This window comes from Ambystoma mexicanum, chromosome 4q, assembly GCF_040938575.1.
Source record: "Ambystoma mexicanum isolate Mex_15411 chromosome 4q, UKY_AmexF1_1, whole genome shotgun sequence".
Lineage (NCBI taxonomy): Eukaryota > Metazoa > Chordata > Amphibia > Caudata > Ambystomatidae > Ambystoma > Ambystoma mexicanum.
In genome coordinates this window covers 953,234,436-953,261,071 of record NC_090928.1, presented here as the reverse complement: position 1 = coordinate 953,261,071, position 26,636 = coordinate 953,234,436, and the positions used below count along the sequence as shown (strand labels likewise).

The following is a 26,636-nucleotide window of genomic DNA, read 5'->3' as shown; positions in this document are numbered from 1 at the left end:
GGAGTGAATAGCCAGAGAAAAGTGATTACATTGTTTGGTTGAAATCATATTGAGTATTTTCTGTACTGCATTAATTGAATATTGCATCCACCTGAGCTTACATAAAGCATTCTGTACCACCTTCTTCTTTTGTTCCTATTTACTAGTGTGCTATCTTATCCATTTCATGTCAACTCATTAGTGATTATAAAGAAGTGTGCTAGTGCCAGATTCTCCGTTGTTAATACTTATCATATCAGATTAAGTGTGATATTCAATTATTAATTTACTATAAAGCGTGATATCTATATCTATTGTTTAAATTATCAAATAAACCTTTTAACTTGCAAAACAGAACTACTTCTTGGTTCAGTGGGGTCAGGAGGATTCCAAGAGAGGGGTGTTATATAGGGGTAGTCATCCAGAACGCATGAACTGGACATAAAGATATATCAATAAGGGTTTTCATTCAGTATTATAGACTAGGCGTTGACTTAGCTGTAGTGTTGAATTGAATCCTCTTACAGGCAAAAATACATGGAGGGTGACAAGGTGGCTATCCCTGGTTTAGTCACTGTTGCCATTACGTTATAGACAGTGGGGGCGATTCCGAGTTTGCCGGTCTGGAACCAACGGTACCGGTAAGCTTGCCGGTACCATTGTTTCCGGACTGGCAAACTACGAGTTCTGCGAGCGGGTGCCTTTCAGCCCCCCAAGTCTGACCTGGTGGGCGGAACGGCACCAGCTTGCAGACCTCGACGGATGAACCGGCACCATTCATGAATGGTGCCGTTGCATTCGTCCTCCCCATTCCCATTGGGACTCAAATGGGAATGGGGAGTCATATTTTCCGGCACCCGGCAATGGGGAATTACCGGGACCGCCGCGGCTGTTATGCCCCGGTGAGTCCTCATTGCCGGGTGATGGAAAAAAAATGACTCCGGTGGCAGCCATGCCGGTATTTACCGGTGCAGCTACCGCCAGAGTCAAAATGAGGCCCAGTGATTCTTGGGGAAGTGGTTGATGAAAGACAGGTGATAGAACATTTAATATGGTGTGACTGCTTTGTTATGCTCGCTGGATTTTAACAGATTCTACTGTACTCCAATTTCACTTTTCCGCTTGCAGCATCTGTGCTACTCTGAAATAAATTGCATGCTCGTTAACATAATGGATTATTGAATTTGTATGGGGATTCCTAAAGCTGCACAGTAAACCACACTGTACACCGCACATGTGTTGGACTCTCTGACGACGGAGTTATAATCATAAAAAAATAAGGAGAAAAAGATCAATTTAAAATTAAACAATGCCAGATCTTCGAAAAAGACCTTTAAATGATTGAAGCATTTAAATCATTTAGCCCAAACCTGCCAAACCATCAACTACCCCCAGCAATGCATGAAACATGGATCACAGAAAACATTGCACACAGTGAAGATTTTTGGCAATTTTAATAAATATATACATATCAATAAAAACACACTTTACTACAACAAGATTGGTATACAAGCAACTAATATCGTAAGTGAAAATCATCAAATGTTTATCAAATACTGAAAAAAAGAACAGACGCTACTAGAACCAGCCTGACATAACACAACATTTGTTTATAAAATTGGTCCTGGGTGGACAAGATGCCCAAAGGTGCTCCAACTCATACACTGTATGAATGAGACCAGTAGATCGGGATGGCGTTAGTAATACAAATATAATACAAAAGGTTCTGTCTTGGAGACGTCGGCGGTGATACAGGTTTTCAGTGCATTGTCAACGCAGGTTCTGTTTAGCGATCCTTAACTTTGCCAAAGAAGAAGCAAGAATTGTATCAAAGATACATCTCAACACATTCTCAGAAGTGTGAGAAACCAAAAAGCCTTCAAAACTATTATGCGTACTAGCCTCATCCGGCGTTACAGATTGGGCATGGCGGCTCGGCCACTTCCTAAAGCTGGTTTCTGCAAACTTAGTCACTCCAGATGTGGACTACTAACTCCTATCCAGGTCAACAGTGAGGAATCATGGGAGGCGTAGTCCAAAACACACAGAAAGCTTCTGGAGGCACACCACTGTCCTAGGCCCATGTCGTGGTTGATAATGAATACAGAGAATCAACGCTTGAGGAAGGGAGGCCACAATGATCTGAAAATGGAGGGCATGTGTGAAAATAAAAGATGCACCCAGGAATGCCATCACATATTCACTGCACGATCCTGGGTAGTGCTCTTGCTTTAACATGTAACATCAGCGATGGGTCAACGGCGCTTCATTGTCCAAATAAAAACTGATACCCCCTTTTACTGAACAGTTCATCATTGTAGCATCACAGACTGCGCGGCGCGCTAAGCTGCACACCGCACGGCACCTTACACACGAGTGGATCTTTGCCAACTTCTCCAAAAGGCCACCTTTCCATTGAAGACCTGTACATTCATTACAGACAGATTGGTATCTGTTTGGCCACTTCGTTTATTTAGCATAGGGCTTTCCAACTACCAACAAAAGTCGACTATTAAACACATGCTTTGTATTCACCTTAAAAAGCGGAAAAAAAGGGGATGTGAGGCGCAGTACAGAAGAGAAAGCCTGCCACCCGCCTCATTATACAAAAGGAAAGAAGAAAAAGCAGCCAGCAAGAGACAGTTGCCATAGAAATGCTTAAGCGGTAAGTGCTTGTTTACAAAAGACATCTCCTCATTGTTTCGTCGCTCAACATCGAAAGGATGGCAAATCCACAATCAGTCAAGCATTAAAATTAAGACGAGGTTACAAAAAAAGCATTATGTTGGTCGCAAATCAGTTAAAAAAAAAATCTACCCTGTTTGTTCAGCTTGTCAGATCCCTCCTGCACTGAACGGCACTGAATGTGCAGTTGGATTTCAGGCCAGCAAAGGTAAGGCACCAGGAAAGCATAAGCGTCAGCCACCATGAACCTAAGCCTCTCCATTTATGGCAGAGTGGAACATCTGAGATACAACAATGTATCAAGTGCAGGTCATCTAGACATGCACATCCATAACATAACCGACTACGGCGTGCGGGGCTACAAGTCTCGGGCATAAAACAGAGGTGAAGCAGGTTCTAATACTGGGGGACCCCTGTGGAAAGCACAGCATACGAAGAAGTGAACCTTCTCTTTAGCGAACTACGATTGGTCTGTAGAAGAAGCTGGTAACATGGCGTGTGTAGCACACATCAAAAGCATATGATTAAGTATGTAATGGCAGCAGGCCGAGCGCACTTCAAGCCAACATGTGGTTCGGGTTGGAGAGTGCGGGTCGGGGCATGGATGGTTGATAACAGCAACCATTTTCTTAGGAAACGTGGCAAGAGTTTGGACCCCAGGCTCGAGTCTGAAGCCAATGCTGCATAAGGCTCAGGGATAATAATGTAGTAAGCCAATGTCAATTACCAACACTAACCAAATTGTTAAATCATTATAATGACAGAGCTGTAAAGTGAGTGAAATGTACTTAACTTTATCAAGATTCAGGCGTGGGGTACATTGGAATGCTAAGTTCTTAATACATGTATTAGTCTTTGCTAATCACTTGAGAGCACCACCACTAAGAAGACCAAGGCCAAAGAACCTGTGCTATTGAATAGTGTCCGCATAGCACTATCTACAATCTTGTTTAAGCTCTCTGTGCCACACCATAGAAGAAATATCCAATTGAATATCAGGCCCACAATGGCAGCCCAGCACCTTCATTCCCCTTAATTTCTTAGGGTGAAACCCAAAGCTTTCAACATCCATCAAAAATATGAGAACTCCCTACTGACAACAAGCCCAACGTAAGTCACGGAAATCCAGATGTGGGACATCTCCTCACTGCACCTGTGCCGCACCTGACTGGTGATGCCCAACAAGTTGGTGGATGGTATTTCTGATGGCCTCGGGAGGATAGCTCAGGGGCAACATGCTCGCCTTGGAAGCAGGACACGGAGCACCACAGGTTCGATCCCCGGGTTCGCGCTTAGAAACCTGTGGTTATTAGGCACGTTATAAATAACCTATAATATCACATATCATATCTTGCTCATTGTGGAATTGCCTGACATTTTGGTGCTGGGCTGCCATTGTGGATGGGACCAGATGCATATGCAAACTTGCAGTTCTCATAACGAGGGTCCATTTCATAAAACAGTTGATTTGGATTGTTTGTTCTACTGAAATGGGGAGGGGCGTCAACGTACTCAAAAAGTCGTCACCAAGCACTATGCAGTATTCCCAATTCAAACAACGAGACATGATAGCCGACTGGCACTACAATAAGCAGCAATGAAAACAATTGGATTTATTTGACAACTGAATTTCAGCATTTTCAGTGATCTAGAGAAAATGTGTGCCCCAGTGGAAAGGGTCTTTAGTCTCTTGGATGAGTGAGTGCATTAGCTTCATTAGTGCAGTAGGGAAATGACACTTGTGTACCATGACCCTTAATCACCAGGGAACTAATGCTATATCACAGTGTCTATAGGGATAGGTAGAGATTACTGCGCAGGAGAATTTGTCGAATTCAATTTCAATTATTTTTTTTAATCAAACTTTGCTGCAAATATATTCAGGGGGTGGGTAAGGGTAATAATTGAGGTGAGGATGGAAGGGGGCCTGTTGTGGGTCTGCAAAATCGTTAACCAAAACAAATTCTTTGAAATCGAATTCGCTGAATTCTCCTCGACCAAATCACATGGAACCGTCTATGTATGTCTACAAGCACATAAGGTGCATAGCATCATGTAGTGTGTTTCAGGCAGGTGGACAGGGGCCCGCATGATCCCTATTCAGCACTGACTGAGAGCAGAGCCATAACCTCAGTCTGGAGGGCAAACCTCTCACCTAATTGTTCGTTCACAATTGTTGGCATGTCAATCATTAAGGCACACTGGCATGCTGCTCTCAGAAACAATAATTGCTAGTGTGCAGGGACACTCAGAAGTGGCAAAAGTTAAAGTTTTGCATATTTAGCATAAACCCCAAAATATTTGCTCACAGAAATGAGAACATATTTAGTAAATTAAATTGCGATCATTTTTATTGTGATGAGGATGGGGGATTGTTTCACTATTTATAAAGTGCTTTCCATAAGCTTCACCACCGAAGCGCTGTAAATCACATGATAGGTTCTTTGATTATCCATCTCACTGTTACTCCATATTTTTAACTCTCCAGAGGAAGAAAGCCTAAGTAGACCCCCAAGATTCATACCCAACAGATTACATCCAGATCCCAGGAACAGAGGATTTTTATTATATATCTGTTTTAAAAATGTATCTGAGGGAGCTTCTTCAGTAGTAGACATTAGAACATTGATGTGAAACTTCTGAGAGACAGGTCCTTAACCTATTACTGGAGACAGTCCACATCTACTGAAAACTTTGTGAAAATCTAAAGAAATATTTTTCATACTTCTGCAGAGTTGGAAATTTCATTGTTACAGAGGGTGGCATTTCAAAATCTGCAGGCGATTTACAAAATCTGTGACTTTTGAAAGTCTGCGCCCCGCAGATTTTAGCTGTATCTACCTATTAAAAACATGGTACTTGATTGTTGAGCAAGCAGTGAGTGCGAAACATACTTTGAGTACAAGATTGATGGAAATTGTTATTATAGTAAGATCTTCATAAATAAATGCTTTGAAGCATACCGTGGGCACTCCGGTACCTTTGCAAGTACTGATCATGGTCAGCATCTGTCAGCCTGGCGATTCCTCAGGCTTCGGATAAGCCATTTGAATGGCTCTCAGAGCCTGCAGAAGGCCCCCAATGCAATATACTGAATGGCTGGGAGACTAGCATCTGAAATGATACATGAGGTCAGCCAGATCCCGAATTGATATTGCTGCGGTGGGCAGAGAAAAGTATGACATTCTCAGCAGAAAATAAAAGAATCTGGAGCATAGTGGATTATGGTAGTAAATGACAGGTTCAAACTAATATATGGGGTCAAGGGACAAGGAGTAGAGTGGGCATACGAGTAGGTTTCATTTTGCAATAATATTAGTCAGGAGAGTCCGATTGGGTTGTCTAACTCCGGGCCTCGAGGGCCAGATTCATGTCAAATGTTCAGGATACCCCTCGTTCATTTTCATGAGATAAATTTGCATACAATGATTCTAAATGTATGCACATGTTTGCTCATGAATATTAAAGAGGGATAGCCTGAAAACCTGTCAGGTTTACGGCCCTCGAGGCCTGGAGTTGGACAAACCAGACTTGCTACAATATTTACTGGCGGCCCGTCTAAGTGGTGATACATGAGTTAACTGAAAAGACACATTTCACTCCCTGCATCAGCTTTGTTTTCAGGTCAGGTGGCGAGAGCATCACTCGAGTGAAAGTATGGTAATTCTATTGCATGAAAGGTAAGGTACTTTTTGGTTTACACAAGGTCTTTAAGGAAGTAACCTCACAGTTCGGGTTTGGAGCCAGAATTGTTCTCCTGTACACGTTTCAAAAATGTCTTTCAAAGTTTTTGATTGCCATTGTATTCCCGGCTGGGGGAATGGTGCGGGACCAGCTGGCTTTCCATTGGTCAATTGACCACCCAAAGATCTTATAGCCGGGCGTTAATGACTTGCAAATAACCTCCAATGTGGTCATTGCAGATTGGATATTGCATGGAAGGTGAGCAGTAAGGGAGTTTACCACAGACCTACAGCATGTTGTGGCGAAAAAGATGAAAGTTGGTAAATGTGCCCAAAACCATGCAAATATGAAATGTTCATAAGAAAACCTGTCACATTTCTGTGTTTATTTCTGCAATTGCGAGGCCTAATGCCATCATTAAAGCTACTTCAATATTGCTAGTTTAAGGGCCAATGACCAATGAGGAGGCCCTTTAACAAAGGAGGAAACCCTGCATCTTAGGCCAGTCACCCTGCCAGGCCAGGCTATGCATCTGTTGGCAAAGATGAACTCATACTTGCTATGGGATGTTTGTTTTATTCCATTTAAGAAGTAATTTAAATCAATAGAAAGTGTGACCTTTGTTCTACTGATCTAGTCACTGGTAGCATGTCAAGTCACATGTGCACGAAAGAATGAATAGCCATAATGCAAACAAATTCTAAGTCGCAGCAAGGGGGTTGTAATTATGGCTTTCACCAGACACAGCTTCAAGAAAATCAGCAGCTAGCCCTCCCGCTAGTACACTGATTGCACATGCCACCTATCTCCACTAAGAGGGATAATGGGCTGAGGTCAAACTTACTGTGAAGCCTAACCGAAATACCACAATTTATCAGGGCGTATGCAACCTCGTCAGAATGCCACCCTGCAATTTTTTACAATGATCACAAAGCACAAAAATGTGGTTGGATTTAAATAGTTCCTGCTACTTTGCGCACAAAATCATGTAATTGACAAAACGCCGAAACAAGCTCTGCAATACGTGGAGAGGTTGGCCCTCATGAACCGCATGTGCTTCGGAGGATGTGTAAGAGCAATGTACTTTGGAATTCTTGCAAGGAGGCCCAGGTTATAGCGCTGGATGGCCCTTGTCTAGGGTTTACGCATTTTGTAAATGAATAAAGTTAAGAAAATACAAATGTATTATTGGTTTGTAGCATCGGAACAAGTGTTTGTTTTCCCTTTGAAATTAATCAATAACACGTTCGTCTGCAAATTCAGCAATCGGAATAGTTAGAATTGGAACATAGAGTGAATTTTTTACCACAAGAAATACTGACGAGTAGGAAGATCATGGGATTAAAAGTTGGCGGTTTCAGAAAAGTCAAAATGGTGGCCCGTAGTTTTGGGGGCAGCATTGTCTCCACACCAACCAATCGCACAAAACCTTCTTCAGGAGCGTACGCAAAGGTCCAGGACTATTCCAGCAATTCCTGTGGGACTCTAAATTGGCTGTGGGCAGGGGCTTTGCGAGGGGGGGCTAATGGGGCTATAGCCCCTGATCTTTTGGTTGTAGCCCCGGATAGAATCTCAGGAGCTACAGCCAAAAGACTAGCTAGCCCCCAGTCCCAACAGTACCGACATCAGCTTAGCCCCGGGTCTTTTCCAGACCTAGCAACTCTCCTGGCTGTGGGTCTCTTTCTGGCCTCCTCATAAATGGGGTACTTCGAGACACTTTTCACCTAAAATGATTTGAGCATGCTGCTAGAGAAGTTAAGAAAGTCGGACAATATGTGTCATGAATGTGTTAATACATTTGACCGCTTTGTCCGGTGCTCTGAACCACATTGCTGTATGTTTTGCCCTATATATACGTTTTTAAAATTAAAATAAAATAAGAAATGCCATTCCAGCAACAAGGACATTAGTACCCTGGAATCCCCCCCCCCCCCGCCTTCATAGAGCGACTTTCAAATACACTTGAGAATTCACCAAATCATCTATGCATATGTTTACTAAGTGTTGAGTCAGTATCAAAGTGCAACAATGCAAATGTATCGGGTTTAAGTGCTTGCCACAGAGAACCATTAATTTATTTAATGGTAACACCTGGAATTTACAGAGCTACAAAACAGTAAAAAACGGTGGTAGCAAGTTCTCTATTAAAAAAAAAAGTTATAATATTAATATTATTAATTCAGAGCGACTGCAGGTGGACGACCCTCTCTTGTCTTGTCTAAGCAAGTTCACTTCCCACTAATAAAACCGAAAGAACAGCTCCAGGACGCTTGTCACTTTAAATTGGCAAACGAGGCATTCACACCCTTAAGCGATGTCTGTGAAGTGAGTCTGAGATTTACAAGTGCAGAGCCCCATAAGGTTGAATAAACAAGTTATCCTTGCAAGATGTACAAGGGGCTGCTGCAACCTGCACTCCCGACTGAGGCCCCTCAACATTGACTAGGATGGCTAGGGTTGATGGGAGTTGTAGTTGAAACATCAGGAGAGCCAAAGGTTGCAGATACTGAAAAGAATGTTGATTTCGATTGAGTGACACGTAATATGGAACGTTTAAAGTGTTTCAAATGAAAGCGCTTCATAAGAGCACGCATCAATAAGCACCGACCACCCACTCTTCACTATATCAAACACGCAATTCTCGAGGCAGAACATGGCACTGAATATTTGGACTATGGCTCAGCTGTGGTGTCACAAAGACACAACCTAGGTTTCCCTTTGGCCTTTCTACAGTCGGTTTACTGTGTCCGGGGGACGACATATTTTGCAAATCATCTGTCTTTCTGAAATGTGTGCATTTGCTGCAATAAACTACACTGATGGAAATGTACTTCCGGGCAAATATTTCTGTTTAGGCTACTTTTTGGGTGGTGCTAACACAAGGAGCACATAAGGGTTTAGATCACAGAGTGGGACAAACGCAGGTGTTCTGATGCCTGACAAGCTTAGTAAGTGCAAAATATATTGTGTACATGTACATTCAGTTGGAACCGCTGGGAAAGACTCATTATATAGCCCTTATCATATAATGAGGGCTCTTGTGGTATAGACTCCGAGTCCATTTCAAGATGGCTGCCCAATGTTTATCAGCATTGAGGAATCCTGTGCATATCCGAAGTCTCCAGCTTTGTCGGCAACCTGCTTCTACAGACTTAGCAGATGGTCTACGCAATCTGGTCTTGGACCATTACAATGATGCATAACGTGGGTCCTGTGATAGTAGAGTCTCTACAAATCTATAAAAGCCATTCAGTCCCCAAGATGCATGATAGCTAATTGACCAGGCAGGGCATGCTTCAAATGTATCTCCAGAAGGGAGACTCATGTTTTGCTTCCTTTGCCATAGCACAGTTTATTGCCTGGGAAAGAATCCCTTTTTCTCAAGGACTTTTTCCAACATTCATTTGTGTTGCGCTTCTCAATGCCTCCTGCTGCCAAATAATCATAAAATTTGCTTTTGCATTCAGGTGCCGGGTCCCCGATCGTGGGCTCTGAGCTTATTGCAATGCCATCTCCATCCATGACACTGTCATCGTTTGACTTGGCCTTCTCCAGACTGCGGTGGGATCTGGCACTGGCGACAAAGACTTCGTCGGGGGGCAGCATCTGGTGGCTGCTGTGGTACGTGCTGGCGTCTCTCATGCCGTAATCCTCCTGGTGGGAGCAGCTTGGTAAAGACGATGAGCTGGATGGGGTGGCGGTGGGAACGTGTGCTCCGCCAGAACCGCCAGCAAAGTGTGGGCTCACGGGGTGCCGCCCACCGTCCTGGTACACGCAGCAGGTGTGCAAGCTGTTGCACTCTTCCCTTGCAGTCCGGAGACGTTTCTTGTAGGGACAGTCTTGAGTAAGGAGCCACTCTTGCGGAGAGGCGCCACCAAGTGCACAGGGGGAAAAGCACCAGTTATTTTGCATGATTATTTCTCCATGGATCCGCTTCATCAGGTTGTTAATGAGGACAGACCGTCGCAGGAACACTTCTGGGTCATCAATGAATTTCAGTTTTTCCAGCGACATGTAAAGAATGTGGGCTCGCTCTTCGAACACTGAAATTGTCTATAAAAAAAAGAGAAGAGGAGAGAATGTGTTAAAGCAATGGTTAAGTGTGTGTGATGAAAAATTCAAATCACTAAGGACCTCTTCTCGCATGCTTTAGAAAGAGGGTTGCTGAGCACATTTCCTGTTACAAAATATTGTTGCAATACCATTCCACAAATGTCACCATGGGTTCATTTTGCAAGAGTGTTTGAGAGTTTTATTTGAGGATGTTCATGACTTATTCAAAGTTGGTTGTAATGCATAGGAACATGGCTGTCATAACTGCACCTTCGACCAGCCCTAACCAGTGTAGTCAAAGGTGAGGAGGGATCATGGTAGTTGAAGTTCAAAACATGTGGAGGGCCACAGATTGCAGACTGATACTTTAGGGTACTTCACACATATTCTGGGAGTGGTGGAAAGAGGGAAAAGGATAGTTTATTGGATCAGGTGAGAAATATACATATCAAAATGCATTAAATACTGTGGAAAACATACTATGTAATGCGGTAAAATGAACTGCATAAATATGGTGATGCCTTTTATGGTAAACATGGCTCAATTTGGGGGTAAAACGCGGGGGGACAAAGTCCACCCACTTTATTCATAGGGTGGACTCAGTCCCCCCCAGCTAAAAGAGAAACATTGGATGTCCTCTTTGAATTTATGAATGAAAGCCGATCTCAGGGATCAAACCGCAGTAGTTAGGTTTGTAGTCCGTACTCTTCACCACTGCACTGTGTAACATGATGAAAAACAACAAACAACTAAAGGTGAAATATCCCATTTCAACGGCACAAATCGAAAAGTGATGTTCGGACTGGTAACGTTTTTGAAGGATTTAAAAATGTGCTTAGCTGAAGCAAATCCCACATCTGCATCGCAATCAACACAGCCTTAGTAGACCTATGAGGGCGGCTGACATAACAAAGGAACTTAATGCGTAAGGGTGTGGGATTGTATTATGACATGTGATGTAACCGGGAAAGACATTTTTTTTTTAAAGGTTTTTCGAAACCAACAAAATAAATTAAAAAAATATATATATATCCCATTTCTGTACTGCAAGTCCCAGGGAAAACTGAGCACCACCTCAATTCTTCCTCCCACTTAAAGCACTGGTTCTAGGGCATTTGCCATGTGTTGGTGATATATGAAGTGTTTCCTTGCAGCGTCATGAAACCACTTCAGATCACCAGGTGAAAAGGGAGGGGATGAGAGGTCCGGCTATGCGCCCTGGAGGGAGGAACAGATCTAGGTAGATGGTGTAAAGGAGAGCCTCATCTTTCAAAGCTAGGCTAGAGGGTCACATTCCATAGCCTCACAAATCGTTTACTGCGGCCTCGAGGAGCTCTTGGCAAGCTTTGGGCTGAGGGAAGATTTCGGGGAGGGCTTTCCTGAACGACAATGGTCTTGCTCTCTCAGTTCATATGGAAGGTTTTTCCACATTTTAGAGGGAAAGCTCAGCAGGTCGATACTTAGCATAGTCGGTCGTGGAGGTCGATTGGAGGAACATGGTGGGGATGTAGTGATCTCCCCACTGGCTCCTTATCACACTTTGGCGTCTAAGTGCAAAGCAGTGCAGATAACAACGCTCTGTGTAGAATGTTATGATGTCAATACAGTTCTCAGCTCCCCATGTCAAAATATTGCTATTTTGACCTCCAGTCCCTGTCCCTGTCTTATGTTCACACTCTCACCCCTTCATCACCTGCTATATGTCATTCAATAAAACGATGAATTTTTTGTAAAGGCATCTTAGCCAAGGACTGGCGCTGCTCTCTGTTGCTGGTTATAAGTAAATTCTGGTCGCAATGACACCGTTCTTTAATTAATACTAATGCAAAGGTCTCTTTCCTGTGAACTCTGGTTTCTGGATTGATGGGTGTGTAGGGGGCTCAGCCAGCAAAAGGTGCCGCTGAGGAAGACCACCCAGCCCACAATAGCTACAGAGGATCAAGTCCTGCCGGTAGGGCTGAAAGATCTGTCCAATAGGCGGGATGTCTCAGGGGATTGGAGGACTACTCATTGGCACAAGCTTATTAGCTGCAGGGGCGGGTCTTTCTAGACTGTTGAGGGCAGAATGCTAAAATGGCGACTTAGCCTTGCAGTGTCACTCTGTTCCAACATTCCCAGAAATGGCTGGAGTGGCGCGGAAGCGCGCGAAGTGCAAGCGCCACGTCGCGTGAATAAAAAGGCAAAGCCAATGCTGGAGTCTGAAGGCCTTACAGACGAGTATTTAGCTGGCAAGGACATCAACAACATACACAAAGGAAAAGTATATTTCCAAAATAAGTGCTTGCCACGCAGATGCTTTCTGTCGACGCACTCATAAATATCCGCTGGTTCCATAGACTGTTATCTTAGGTGTCTATCTGCCTTGCACCTACTCTGCCTGGAACAGAGGGCCCCAAATAAAATCTACGACAAGTACAGTCTGTGCCAACATAACGTGGGTATAACTCATGCATCGCTTACGGGAAAATGGGTGGAGGAACAGACTTTGATCCCAGAGATCCTTTGTTTTAACTATATAATGCCAGTCTGCTGGCACAGATGCATTTGATGTAGGTCCATATGGAATGTATAAAGCGGGACTACAGCTGGGAGGCAACAGGGCGCTGTATATAGGAGATACCCCCCACCCCTCACCCGCGGGTTACAGCCAGGGTCTGGGGCTAGCAGAGGAGCTGGGACTGGTAGAGGGAGCAGGGGAGGGCAGAGCTCTTGGCTGGCAGATGAAAACTGAACACGTCACCTGTCTTTTATGTCAATGCATTGGTCGCCAGCAAAAAAACGACATCACGAATTCAAGAACCCGAACCTGAGGACCCAGGGCTCCACTGCTGTACTAAAACGCCTGATGGCACTGCATCAGCTCAAACAAGTTCATTACAGGGCTTGATCCTCCCTCTGGAACCTTCTCCCACTGAATCTCCAGCTCAGACCCGGTCATATGAAGCACAGGGGAGCATTGTAGACTTGCCTACTCTTTGCCAAACATACATCATACATGATTTTCCCTTTATCCCCCTCACTCTCTCTCCCTCCATCGTTCCCTCATCTCTCTTTCCTAAGACCCCTTTAAAGCTCCAGTAGCAACCCATCGCTGGTATCGCGCACGCTAAACAAATGATTAGCACCGTCAATGTGTTCAGGAGTCAATCAGGTTGCCCCAACTACTGTTGGTAAGTGCAGCCTTTTTTCTGACTCCCTAATAGCATGGGGTTTGTGGTTTTAGGCCCTATTTTAGCCATCGCACACCGTTTTCCCTCTCGCCCTTCCAGCTCACAGCCTCCTTCCCAGCACTGCATCCCCCTCCCTCAGCCTGCCCATAGCCCCATGATTGGTCCCTTTGCCTAGGTCAGGTGACCAGATGAGCCTGTGATCCGTGGAGAGTAACTAACTCCATAGCAAGCCTTTTCCAGCTCTCCACTTCATGTCCCAACTACTGTTGGTAAGTGCAGCCTTTTTTCTAGCTTCTTCATAGCAGGGTTTTGTGGTTTTGGGCCCTATTTAGGGCATCATGCACCATTTTCCCTCTCCCCCCCGCTCGCAGCCTCCTTCCCAGCACCACCTCCCCAATCCCCCAACCCACCTTTAGCCCTGTGATTGGTCCCTTTGCCTGGGTCAGTTGACCATAAGTGCCCTACTTAACGAGCTACCATAGGGCAGCCTGCATGGGCCGTCATTGGCCAAGGGCCAGAGGCAAAGGGCAGCTCCCCACTAAGCAGCTCCACTCCGTGTTCACCTGGAACACCTGATGCACACAACCTACAATGACTGACAAGGTAAGTGTGGTGTGGGCGGGGAGTACAGCCATTACTGTACTCCAATAAAACCCCACCACTCTTATTACCTAATATCTTATACCTACTTAAATCTAGCCTTATTGGGTAGCTGGTTATTTCTTCACACTGCCAAAGTTGATTATAAGTCGTTCTTTCTTTACACTGCCAAAGTTGATTCTATGTGTTTTTTCTTTACACTGCCAAAGTTGAATCTAAGTGGTTTTCATTATGCTGCCATAGTTGAACGTAAGTGGTTTTGCATTCCACTGCCAAAGGTGAATTTAATTGGTTCTCTGCTTTGTCAAAGTTGCATTCTAATTAGTCTATCACTGTGCTCAGAGATAGGCTTCGTGTAAGCATTTGCACTGTGTTAATTTCACTCCCAGTGGTGCTAAGGAGTAGGAATGTGTGTAGGCATTTGGTCCCTGGTATATTTCTCTGCTAGGGGCACTCAGAGATTGTCAGGGTGTGCTTACTCCTTGCACTATCATGCCAGCCCCGGACGTACAACACCCCACCCCACACATACGCCCCTCTTTCTCCCCTCTCTATGCACCACCCCCGTGCACCCCACAATTCGGCAATAATAAGGCAGCTCAGGCAGCTCACTGGCACACTACTCTCCAGAAACCCATCAGTACACACCAGCCCCAAGCTCTCATCACAACCCACCCCAAACTTCCTAAATCACCCTCTACCTTCCCCGCCAGCCCCCCGCTCATCAACAAGAATAAGGAGGCCCGAGCACCTGGCTGGCACGCACCCCTCCAGTACCCCAACCTTACACACAGTCTACTTCTGCATCATAAATCCCCCCACCAGGTTGAATCTACTTTTTCCCCTTCCCATGGCACTGCTGCACCTTTTCTCTCCTTCCACCTCTCTGCCCTCCACCCCACCTCCTTGTACACTAAACTCACTTTTCCCCTCCCTCAGCACAGCATGAGCTGCCCTGGCCAACACAGACCCATCAACCAACCCTCCTACTCTCTGCCACACTCCCTTGCCCCGCCAAGTGCCCCACAAATTACACAGGCCTTGCTCATCGTAGACCAGCACCAACACATTCCTCTCCCCATCTCCTCCCTAGAGTCCCCCCCTCCTGTACCCTCTCCATATTCTTCCCAGCTCTCCCCCACTCCCAACACTGTCCTAGCCCTTTTTACTTCCCCTGCAAAATTGCCATCTCAGACCAGCATCCATCGCAACCTCCCACCCTCTGAGCATCCCACCCTACCCTCCCACATCCTCGATCCCCCAACCCTGCCCAACCGCATGCCACTCCAGAACCCCACCATACTGCAGAATTCTCTCACGCTATCTTGCATACTCATTAACGCCCTATCGGTCTCCAAAAATAAACACAACAGGTTCACCAGTGACTTCAATTCCATTGCACACGAGGCCTTTCCACCCGGGTACTCCCTGCTCGTACATAGCAGGTCCAGCAGAGCAGTGGGACTAGCCATCCTCCACAATCAACACCTTTCAGTAATATTCACAGAGAACCTTCCTTGCAGCACTGAATGCAAATCACTTCTCACAAAGTTCCACTTCAGCCCGTCCTTCTCCCACAGCTTCCTTCACCTAAATAGGCTACCTGACTACGACCTCGCAACCACGCTGATCCAGCTCCCTTCGCTCACTTGCTAGGAGACTTTACCATTTGGTTTGATGTTCCTGCCAACCATCTGACCCGCTCCCGCACCGACAATCTGGAAGCTCTTGGCCTAACACAATTGATAACCCACCCTATTCACATTGCAGGGCACACCCTTGGCGCACTATTCTGACCTAGTCTCCCCACTCTTGCCTTGCCCTCTCATCTGGACTAATCACCACGCTATACTCTTGTCGCTTTGGCACCACTCACCCTCCACACCACTTCCAGCAAACATCTCCTCAACCACCCTGTCACCCTCTCCCTTTGGAATAAAACCATCATCAACCCAGATCTGGCCAATTCTCTACTACTTAAACTTCCCGATTTCTGTCACAAGGAAGGACACCCCTCAATTGACCTCTTGACCAATGGCTCTCCAAGGCTCTGAGACCCCTCACACCTACCCGTTGCCCCTCCAAATGATCAAGCCCACACCCCAAGTGGTACACCCCTTTCTCTCCAAGCGCTCAAAACCATCAAGCATCACCTAGAGCGAACTTGGAGGATCAACCATACTCCTCAAAACAAAATGGCCTTCACAAGACTAAACAGTGCTTTCCTACCTGAAATCAAGAATGCCCAAAATAAAACACTAAGGAAACTGAATCTCCCACTCAACAATCCATGCAGGGATCTCCACAAAATCGTAGGGGTCCCCTAACTGTCTTACCCCCCCCTTCCCCTAACACACAAGTGTGCTGCAATGAACTATCCAACCACTTTCATAACATTGCATTTGAAAGACATTGCACAATCACTGTGAAATTAGCTCAGATCACTCCCTCTACCTCCTGCCCTCCCTCAAACCAAACCCTTTCCCCGCCCTTCCTACCAGCCCTATCGTTGTTCACATCTTTTTCCCAGGCCGATTTCTCCAACCTACTACCAGTTAGCAGAACCTCAGGCTACCCAGGGGACCTTTGCCTACCCTCTCTTCCAAAAATGATCCTTACCACCACCTGTGCAGGCAGCATCGCCCGCTCCATCATCAACAATTCCTTCTCATCTGGCATCTTCCCAGAGGCCTTCAAAACTTCTCATGTCAAACCGCTACCCAAGAAATCCACCCTCAACCCACTCTCCCCTTTGAGCTACCACCCAATCTCCAACACCCACTTCCTTGCTAAACTAACAGACTGCGCTGCATAAAAGCAACTTGGCCTCTTCACAGAAACCAATAAGCTCCTCGACCCAGTCCAATCAGGGTTCTGACCCCTATGTGGAACAGAATCCTCCCTGGTGTTTTTCTGGGACGACCTAACTGCTGATTCAGAAGGATGCGCTGCACTCATGCGCCTCGATCTTTCCGCAGCCTTTGACAACATGGACCACACAACACTCAGGAACAGGCTCCTCGCCCTAGGCATCAAAGATTGTGCCCTCAATTGGATTTCGTGATTCATTTCTAATCGCTCACAAATCATTTTCTTTCCACCTTTTTGCTCTGCCCCTCGTCCATCACAAAAGGTGTCCCTGTAAAGACTGGAGGGGGTGTCAGTACTCCTGCTCTCTGTATGGTAGAGGAGAGGCACAGATTACCCCAGCCAATATTCTCTATTGTTGGTAGCAAAGGACGAGCAATCAAGGCCTAGCTTCTCAGGAGGTGATGCAGGCTGGTTCTTAACTAAAGTGTAGTCCCCAAACACCCACGAAGGAATGTCTGCACACTGTATTAGTTAAAACACAGTCTTTATATAATTAAGGTTCAAGGTTATGTACAATATCACAACAACTCACTTTGTGCTCAGTTAATCTACAATGGCAAATATATAAAGTTCTAAATGGTACCACAATTATTATCAGATCATCTTAACATGCATCAACTGTACTCTGGTCAAATGTCACACAAATCAATTAATAAAGGTAACCTTACAATAGACATAGGAGGAAAGCAGTTAGTTTGAACAATTGGCAGAATACTGGCCCCTACCACTAGACACAGTTCTGTGTGGAGATCCCCCCACCTGCAAACACAATCTGTAAAGATTTCTCCATGCTCTCCGCCTGGAAGAGCTTGAAAGTATAGTCAGTGCTCTACTGGTCGCAATTTGTGAAACATAGCCTGTAGCTAAACATTTGTCACAGCTGCAAGAATCGACAGAGGATAACACTACCTGATCGGGTGCACATACAACAAATCTCCATCCGAGCTTTGTAGGTACGTATACACGCACCACACCGGTGGACAATGGCCGTAGGCATGGCTACCTGCACACATCAGAACACAGCAACGACTACGATAAATTTAGTCTCACTGGTCACATAATTGTTTCCGCCTACATACACCAGACTATGCCACAACAACTCTGACATCAGTACGCAGCGAAGACCTATGAAAAATTCAGGCCAGCTGGACACAAAGTAAGTCTCTAACACTCACGCCATCTCCTGACCCCTCTCAGCACCTATCCACATGCCTGACATTGTGGGTTGCTTTTCTACCAAATCCTGGCCAGCTTTGCTAAGGCTTATCGTGGCCAGATGCACACACGCATTCTAATCCTACTGCATGATCTCCAACACTCTGGACTTCGGTCCCCAGGGGCGTTCCCACCACCTGCACATTGAGACTATAATAATGGTAAAAGGTGCTATAAAAATGACAACTACAATACAAACCTGTGCTGAATCTACTGATGCAAGCTCGTGTTCAGAGCAACCTGAGTGCTCTGCGCAGCCGCCCTCCATCAGCGCTACTGTTTTCCCTCCTTGCTTGCCTCCCGCCCCCGAATCCAGCTCAATGCCCCCCACCCCACCCAACTTACCTTAACTGGGCTCCTGTTCTCGGTTCCTCAGCCCACTGTGATCTGTCAACTTGGCTTCCTGGTAAGCCATGGAAATGGAAGAGAGGCTCTGAGCGGAGCCCGCCTTCCATTTCCATGGCAACCCTGGCTCTCCCCAGCCGCTGCTGCAAACGAAGCAGCGCGGGCGTGTTTTTTTCAATTGCTATTAGCACATTGAGGGTTTGCCTCTGGGTGCTAATAGCAATAATCCTGCATTCTGCTGGCTTCACCGACTCAGCAACAGCACTGGAACCCAGCGTTAACTTGGACCCTGGGCCGTTACCGGCAGGTGAAGCCCACTGAACGCAGAATTACTGCTTAAATAATAGTTACTCATATGGTAAATATGGTATTTTTAATGAGACATATATGAGGTTCTTTCTAACTAAATATTGGACACCCTACGAGGTAAGCAGTAAAATAATTTACTTTAGGACACTATATGTATCACTGACCCAATAAATGCCCATATTGTGCGGTTTGTCAACTGATCAACGCTGTGGCTCTTAAGGTGAGATTTCATGTCTGAAATGAGTACACTTTCTTTTTTGGTCTTGACTTTCCACTGCAACCTCTCTGCTCTGCAATAGACAGCTGTGTTCTAGAGATCAAGGTCGCCATTGCATATATTTAACGTCATTGTATGAACTATTGCGACATTCTGACAACGCAATATCCACGTCTTGGTCTGTAATGCACCCTTGTCTCCCCTCCTGGACAGGTGTCTTGGCCAGTGCATGCTGGCAGAGGGCCGGGGCTGATCTGGGGCTCAGTGAGGCACACACGATGGCTAGTCCAATAATAAATGACAGATTGTAGGGGCTATACCAGCTGTCCATCACCAATGGCACAACAAAGTGCTGCAGGCTTTAGGTTGCTCCACAAGACGCCGCAAGAAGCCTCATTCATGGGTGGAGTTAGGTAGGATGAGTGCTGCACCCTCATTACATCCTAGGGATACAACTAATATGCTGAACCTAATTCTTGACTTTAAGATGAAGATCAGACATCTCTTTCCCATGGGGAACTGGGACTGGAAAAGCAAGTTAGACATCTTCTGTGACCATAGAGTAAGTGTGTGCTGGATGGGGCTGGTAGGACTCCACTTCCAGGCATTCCTCTGCCCCGATAGGCATGAGGTCTTGTCCCATTCTTTTATACGGTTCCATGAGAAATATTTTCTAAGACAAGACATGGAGCCTATTGGTACGCATGTTGTAAGCCTGTTGTAAGGGTAAAAGTGGGGTAAACTGTCCGATCCTGTGATCATGGAATTCAGGGAGTTGACTTATAACAGAAACTAAGGCAAGCAGTAGCTGAGGCATACACTGGCTGTGTCACTGGAAAGAACGGCTCAATAAATACCACCCGGCTTTCCATAAGCCATTGGCTAGTGCCTTGAATGCACATCTCGGCACGATAGCTAAGGGGCAACGTGCTCGCCTTGGAAGCAAGACGACACAGAGCAACCCTGGTTCGATCCCCAGGGAACACGCTTAGAAACGTCTGGGTATGAAACGAGTTATAAATAAACTATCACATCACATTTCAGTGATATGATAGGTTAGTCCTTAGTCCCTGTTGTGTTGTGTCCTACACAAGATGAGCAGAAGTCGGATGTATAGAAGGGAAGAGTTCTTATTTAGTTTCAGCATCAGGATAGCTTACCCCCCAAAGATACACAGGACACAACACTTGGATAAACTAAGGACATCTTCATGCACACCAACTCGCTCAGCCAGCCGCTATCCGAATGTCATACATAGAACACTCAGCAGTCAGCACTTGCACCACATCCTACACTCAGAACTCGTATGGCGTCACCGTGCATGCAGAGAAGACAAGGTAGGAAGAAAGCACAGCACAACCGTCCCTCTTAGAAGGAAGATCAGTGCAGAGTGCCCGTTTCTTTGTCAGTTTACCTGCTCCTCCCCTTTTTGCTTTTTCAAATAGAAACTATTGTTTTTTATACTTGCAGCATGGCAGGGGCAGTACCCACTGAATTATATAGTGGTGGCAACGAAACAATGACCCAACAGTGGCTGCTGAGGGTCATCACTATTCCCTGTGTTCCCTAGATAGGCACTCTGTCGACTAGGCTTATCATAAGCAGCGGATTGTCAGCGTCCAATCAGCAACCTTCTGTGGTATTCACTGTGAGGTTTCTCAATATTCCCCTGTGCCCCCCATTAACAACCTTGGCCTCCTGTACCTGTACTGAATACGCAGCCTGCAGGAGTGGAGGTGGCGGGGTATGCTGCCGCCGTAGAAATACGGATAGGTGCTTCGGATAGGTGCCTGGCGCGCTCTGACGAGCTCCGGCCCGCCCACAGAGCCGTTGCGCCCACGTGACTCTGTCGCATTCACCCCCTCCAAAAGCCATTCTAGCAAAAACTGAGCAGCGTGTTGTGGCCTAAATGGATGACAGGACGCTGTAGGGTTTCTAACAGTCTTTATTGACTGGCAACAAGTGGAGAGGTTCTAAAGCGGCCTGGTGGCGCGGGGCGCTTACTCACTGTTCAATGCGACCAAGTCCTGTGCTTCCCCAGTTGCTTCACTGTGGATGGGTTGTGCTCACCGGTGGCACGCTGTAAACTCCTAGGGCCCCCATGAAGCCTCCAGTGGCTGTGGTGTTATGCCCTAGGAGCTGTGGTGAGAGTTCTGTAACTCACTCTCCTTCTCATGTAGTCAGGAGCAGCGCTCCTGCACGACCGCTTCGGCTGGCAGGGCGCCAACTGTCAAGCGGGAACGTTTTCCCGCGGAGCGTGGGCTCGCGAGATCCCGTCTCGCGAGATCTCGCGAGAACACGCTCCCGCGATCACGTGATGTCCCCACACACCTCCTCTGCTGGAAAAAAGAATGGGAGGTCACTCCATGATGAAGTCCGCATATTTCCTGGGTTTCCTTCTCTCTCTCTGGGGCCTGCCAGGATCCGGGTATGGAGCGGGATCGATGAAGTGTCCTTGGGAGGGTGCTGGTGATTCGGGTTCTCTTTGTCCAGCTCCTTGCTGTGATCCCCTGGGTGTAGTTGGGGGAAGGGAGCTTGCGAAGTTGTTGTGATGGTGCGGCTCTACGATGTCTCCACTTGGGAGGTGATCGTTCTCGTATGGCTCTTGGCAGACTTGATCTCCTCCAGTGTCTCCTGGCGAGTGTACAGTGTCTTCTTTCCTGCGGTACATGGCTACCCTCTCTAGATTCCATCTCCTGCCATCGCTGGTGCAGATGTGGTTTGTCCCTCTCTCCATGAGTTCTATGGGACTGCTGTATCTGGAACCTGTGGAGGTGTCCTTGTGGGGAAGTCGTATCTTCACCAGATCCCCTTTGTTGACTTGTGTGTGTCGAGCGGCTCGGCGCAAATCCCCCTGTGCTTTCATTGCTTCTTTGTTGCGCTGCATGCGGCACGTTACGTCAACCATGTCAACGTCTTCGTCGGCCCTCACTTGCTGAAGCCATGGTGGTACCAGTGAGGATGCCGCCCTTCTCCCCCTCAGCAGATGGAACGGTGAAACACCTGTGACGGCATTGGGGGTGAGACGGTGGGCTGCTACGGCTTCTTTGACCGTCTTGTATGGGTCTAGGCCCGAGGCGTGAGCCAGTTGCAGCGCCCCTTTGATGAAGCGGTTGGCCCGCTCGACTAGGCCATTTGCCTGTGGGTGATATAGGCTTGCTTTTCGCTGTTTGATGTTGTTGAGCTTGAGAAATGTTTCCATTTCTCTGGAGACTAGTTGGACTCCGTTGTCCGTGACGAGTTCTTCGGGCAGGCCCTCCCGCTGGAATATGGCGGTGAGTGTTTCAATGACTGTTCCCGTGGTGATGTCCGGGGTGAAGTCAGCTTCCACCCATTTGGAAAAATAGTCAACCAAGACTATCCCGTATCTGTGCTCTGGGGGCATGTTGTCCAGCGGCCCTATGAAATCCAGCCCCAGTTTTCGCCACACCCCTTTGGGGACTTCGGTGGGCAGCATGGGGGCTTGCCTCACGGCTAGGCGCTTGTCGCTGTTGGAGCATTCGTGGCACCTATCGACCATCTGCCGAACGTCCTGGTCCATACCTGGCCACCAGTATGCGTCGCGTATCCTTCTTCTGGTCATGTTGCACCCTAAATGGCCCGAGTGTGCTCTGCACAGTATGACTTTGCGGATTCCGCTGGGTGGGATGATTTGATCACCTCTGAGAATGAGACCGTTCATGGCGGTGATTTCCTCGTTCACCTTCCAGTAGGGACGAAGGCCTTCGGGGATCGCTCTCTCGTTGGGCCATCCATTTCGAACCCAGGTGCTTACGTGCCTTAGAGCGTAGTCCTGCTCGAACTCTTCCTGCCAGTGGCACTCGCTCATTTCCATGTACTCGACGTTCCTCAGCTCGCCGATGGACGCAACGACACATTCGTCTTCCAGGAATGTGGTGCCGGGGGCGCTTTGTTTGAGGAGCCTGGACATGCAGTCCGCTTGTGCGTTTTTCCAGCCCGCAATGTGTTGTATCTCATAGGTATATTCTTGGAGCTTCGCGGCGATCCTGGCCAGTCTGGGGGTGGCCGTCTTGGTGCCGCCCGGGCTCAGCATGTGAATTAGGGGCTTGTGATCGGTGATCAGCTTGAATCTTGTCCCCCATACGTATGATCTGAAGTAGTCGACGGCCCAAGCGCATGCCAACATCTCTTTCTCTACCGTAGAGTAATTCTTCTCGGATGAGGATAATGCCTTGGATGCAAACGCCACAATGTTCTCCGTGTCGCCCTTTTTCTGGGTCAAGGTGGCCCCTAGGCCGTATGCGCTGGCGTCAGTGGTGATGTATGTGTCCCATTCAGGGTTGTATGGTTTAAGGCACGGCGCGTGTAGAATCCTATTCTTGATTTCGCCGAAAGCCTCATCTTGTTCTGGGCCCCAAGAGTACGCTGCCCCCTTCTTCAGAAGCTCCCTCATGGGAGACGTGGTCTCAGAGAACCTGGGGACGAATTTGGCATAGTACTCAGCTAGGCCTAAGAATGAGCGTAGTTCCTCTTTGGACATCGGCGCCGGTGCCTCAGTAATGGCCTCCATGAGGTTCCTCTTGGGGCTTACCCCATCACTCGAGATGCAGTACCCAAGATACTCTACTTTGTTCACCCCGAAGACACACTTTTCATGGCGTAGGTGAATGCCTTCCTCCTGAAGTCTGCTTAGGACTGACTTGAGTGCCTTGTCATGGGTCTCGTTGTCCTTGGCGTATACCAGAATGTCGTCTTGGAAGAATGAGACATTGGTGAGGCCTTTCAGTAGGGAGTTCATCATCCTCTGGAATGCGGATGCTGCGGATGATAACCCGAAAGGCATGCGGGTGTATTGGAAGGTGCCAAAAGGAGTGATGAACGACGTCAGGGGGCGGGAGGACTTGTGTAGGGGAATCTGGTGATAGGCATCACGCATGTCCAGCTTCGAGAAAATGGCCGCCTCTTTCATCATGAGGACGATCTCATTGATGCTGGGGAGTGGGAAGCTATCCGTGATCACCTCCAAGTTCAGGCTTCTCAGGTCGATACAGATCCTGAGGTCGTTGCTGGACTTTTTCTTTACTAGTACTACCGGACTCAGCCACTCCGAGAATTCCACGGTTTCAATGGTTCCTTCTTCGACCATCTTCCTCAGGTGGGCGTCCAAAGCTGGTCTTGCGGTGGCAGGTACTGCCCTTACTTTGTGCTTGACTGGAGTGGCGTTGGGTTTCAGCCGAATTTTGTGGACGAAGTTTTTCACTTTTCCCGGTTTCCCGGAAAACAGGCTTGGAAAGATCTCCTTGTAGTTTTGCGCTGCTCCTGACAAGATCATGAGCACCTGTTCCAGAGTGCTGGGATCTAGTTTCAAGCTGAGTTTGTGTTGGTCATCCCACCCCAGCACGGCTGGACCTTTGGGAGAAAAATACACTTTGGTGGTGGTAGACCTCCCCTTGAAATCGATGCGGGCCTTGATGTAGCCCAACAGTTCGACCGTTGCCCCTCCAAACACGGTGGGTTTTTGCCTGGTTGATCTAATCTCCACTTTTTCTCGTCCCATCATCTCCTTGTACGTGTTGATGGGCAGAATGGTGAGGTCGGATCCCGAATCAGCCATGACGCGCGTTTCCATGCCGTCCACTTTAATGGTGCAGTGGGGCTTTTCTCTTCTGGCATGGGGGGCATTGACCATGACAACCATGGGTCTGTCCTCCAGTTCATCCTCATCGGTTGAGGTGTAGTCACCGTCGACACGGGACACAGTTTTCTCCCGCCACATGCATGCTGGAGCCACGTGGCCAATGCGTCCGCACTTGGAGCACTCCTTATTCCTGGCGGGACAGTCGCGGTCGTTCGCCATGTGCTTGAGGCTGGCGCATCTGTAGCATTTCGATGCCTCCTTTTTCCTGGGACTTTTGTCTTTGGGGCCGTCGCGGGATTGCTTGTCTCTGCGACCTCTCCATTGTAGCGCCGCCATTTCGGGCACGGGCAGGTGACTTCCCGCCTCCTTGCGTCTGCTGGAGGTTTCTTCCTCCGCCCTGGCAATCTGGATGGCTTTATCGAGGGTGACCTCCTTTTCTTGGATGAGCTTGTCCTGTACTTTCCTAGAGTTGGTGTGGACAACGAGCATGTCGCAGATGACCTGTTCTGCATTTTCTCCGAAGGCGCAAAGAGAAGCGAGTTCCCTCATCCTGGTGATGTAGTCATCCACGGGTTCGCTCCCTTCCTGTTTGCGAGTGTAGAGTCTCAACCTGTGCAGTACAATGTTCTCCTTGTTGGTGAACCTCTTCATGATACGACGAGTGGCTTCTTTGTAAACGTCGTCGTCTTCGACGTCATCGACGGCCGCCGGTATTTCTTTAAGGCCGGCAAAGATACGCTGACCTTCAACCCCTAGCGCATTCAACAGCATCGCCCTCTTCCTGATGGGGGCATATCGCGTGCCGCCCACCGCTTCCAAGTAGGTGGAAAAAAGGGGTTCCCATTGCATCCACGGAATCGCCGGTGTCCCTGGCAAGGGGAGAAACGCAGGGGGTGGTGTGGCGCCTTGCATGGTGGGTCCGTGGGACTTCAGGTATCCTCGTCGCCAGTTATGTTGTGGCCTAAATGGATGACAGGACGCTGTAGGGTTTCTAACAGTCTTTATTGACTGGCAACAAGTGGAGAGGTTCTAAAGCGGCCTGGTGGCGCGGGGCGCTTACTCACTGTTCAATGCGACCAAGTCCTGTGCTTCCCCAGTTGCTTCACTGTGGATGGATTGTGCTCACCGGTGGCACGCTGTAGACTCCTAGGGCCCCCATGAAGCCTCCAGTGGCTGTGGTGTTATGCCCTAGGAGCTGTGGTGAGAGTTCTGTAACTCACTCTCCTTCTCATGTAGTCAGGAGTAGAGCTCCTGCACGACCGCTTCGGCTGGCAGGGCGCCAACTGTCAAGCGGGAACGTTTTCCCGCGGAGCGTGGGCTCGCGAGATCCCGTCTCGCGAGATCTCGCGAGAACACGCTCCCGCGATCACGTGATGTCCCCACACAGCGCCAGCTGAGTTGGTTCAACTTGCCCTCGAGGGGTGTGCTAATGAATCAGTTATCTGCCCAGAGACGTCATGTGTTTGGAATGCACTGAGACACGCAGCAGTTTAGAGAAAACGTCCAAAACCGCAGTCTCACTTTGCCATGCTAAGAAAATCATTACTCCTTTTCAGAGTGCAAAGCCGTTTTGCCTGTATTATCAAAATCTAAAAGGGCTGGAAAATGTACCAACTTCGGCAGGTTGCAGCGAAGTTGGTACTACTATCATAAAAGTAGTTGAAATGGAATAGTCAACGCACACATTGGGATTTCATTTGAAGGTTCGAGGCGTGCTTCTTCAGGAATCAGGCTCCACGTGTAAACGCTTGCAAAGATTTCCCTCGGCCTAACAACTCTTCCCATACATGACTTGTAACGCAAGACTGCTTATGTCCAGACAATGCTTCAAGCAATCTCCTCTAAAAATTCCAAGATGGTTATGAGACCAAAATGTGTGGAGCATTTGAAAGAATGCTTTGCACGATGG

General features: G+C 47.5%; 1 protein-coding gene across 3 annotated transcripts in view; it reads right to left on the bottom strand.

Annotated features, from left to right (window-relative positions):
- Positions 1–1,416: 1,416 nt before the first annotated feature.
- SERTAD4 (SERTA domain containing 4) overlaps positions 1,417–26,636 on the bottom strand; it is a 54,058-nt gene continuing 28,838 nt past the window's right edge. For 2 of the 3 annotated variants that reach the window (XM_069608512.1, XM_069608513.1), the window contains exon 4: positions 1,417–10,401. In XM_069608512.1, coding sequence (XP_069464613.1) covers positions 9,670–10,401 — 732 coding nt within the window. In that variant the 3' untranslated portion in view covers positions 1,417–9,669. The remainder of the gene's footprint in view (positions 10,402–26,636) is intronic. The other variant, XR_011268196.1, reaches the window with a different exon arrangement.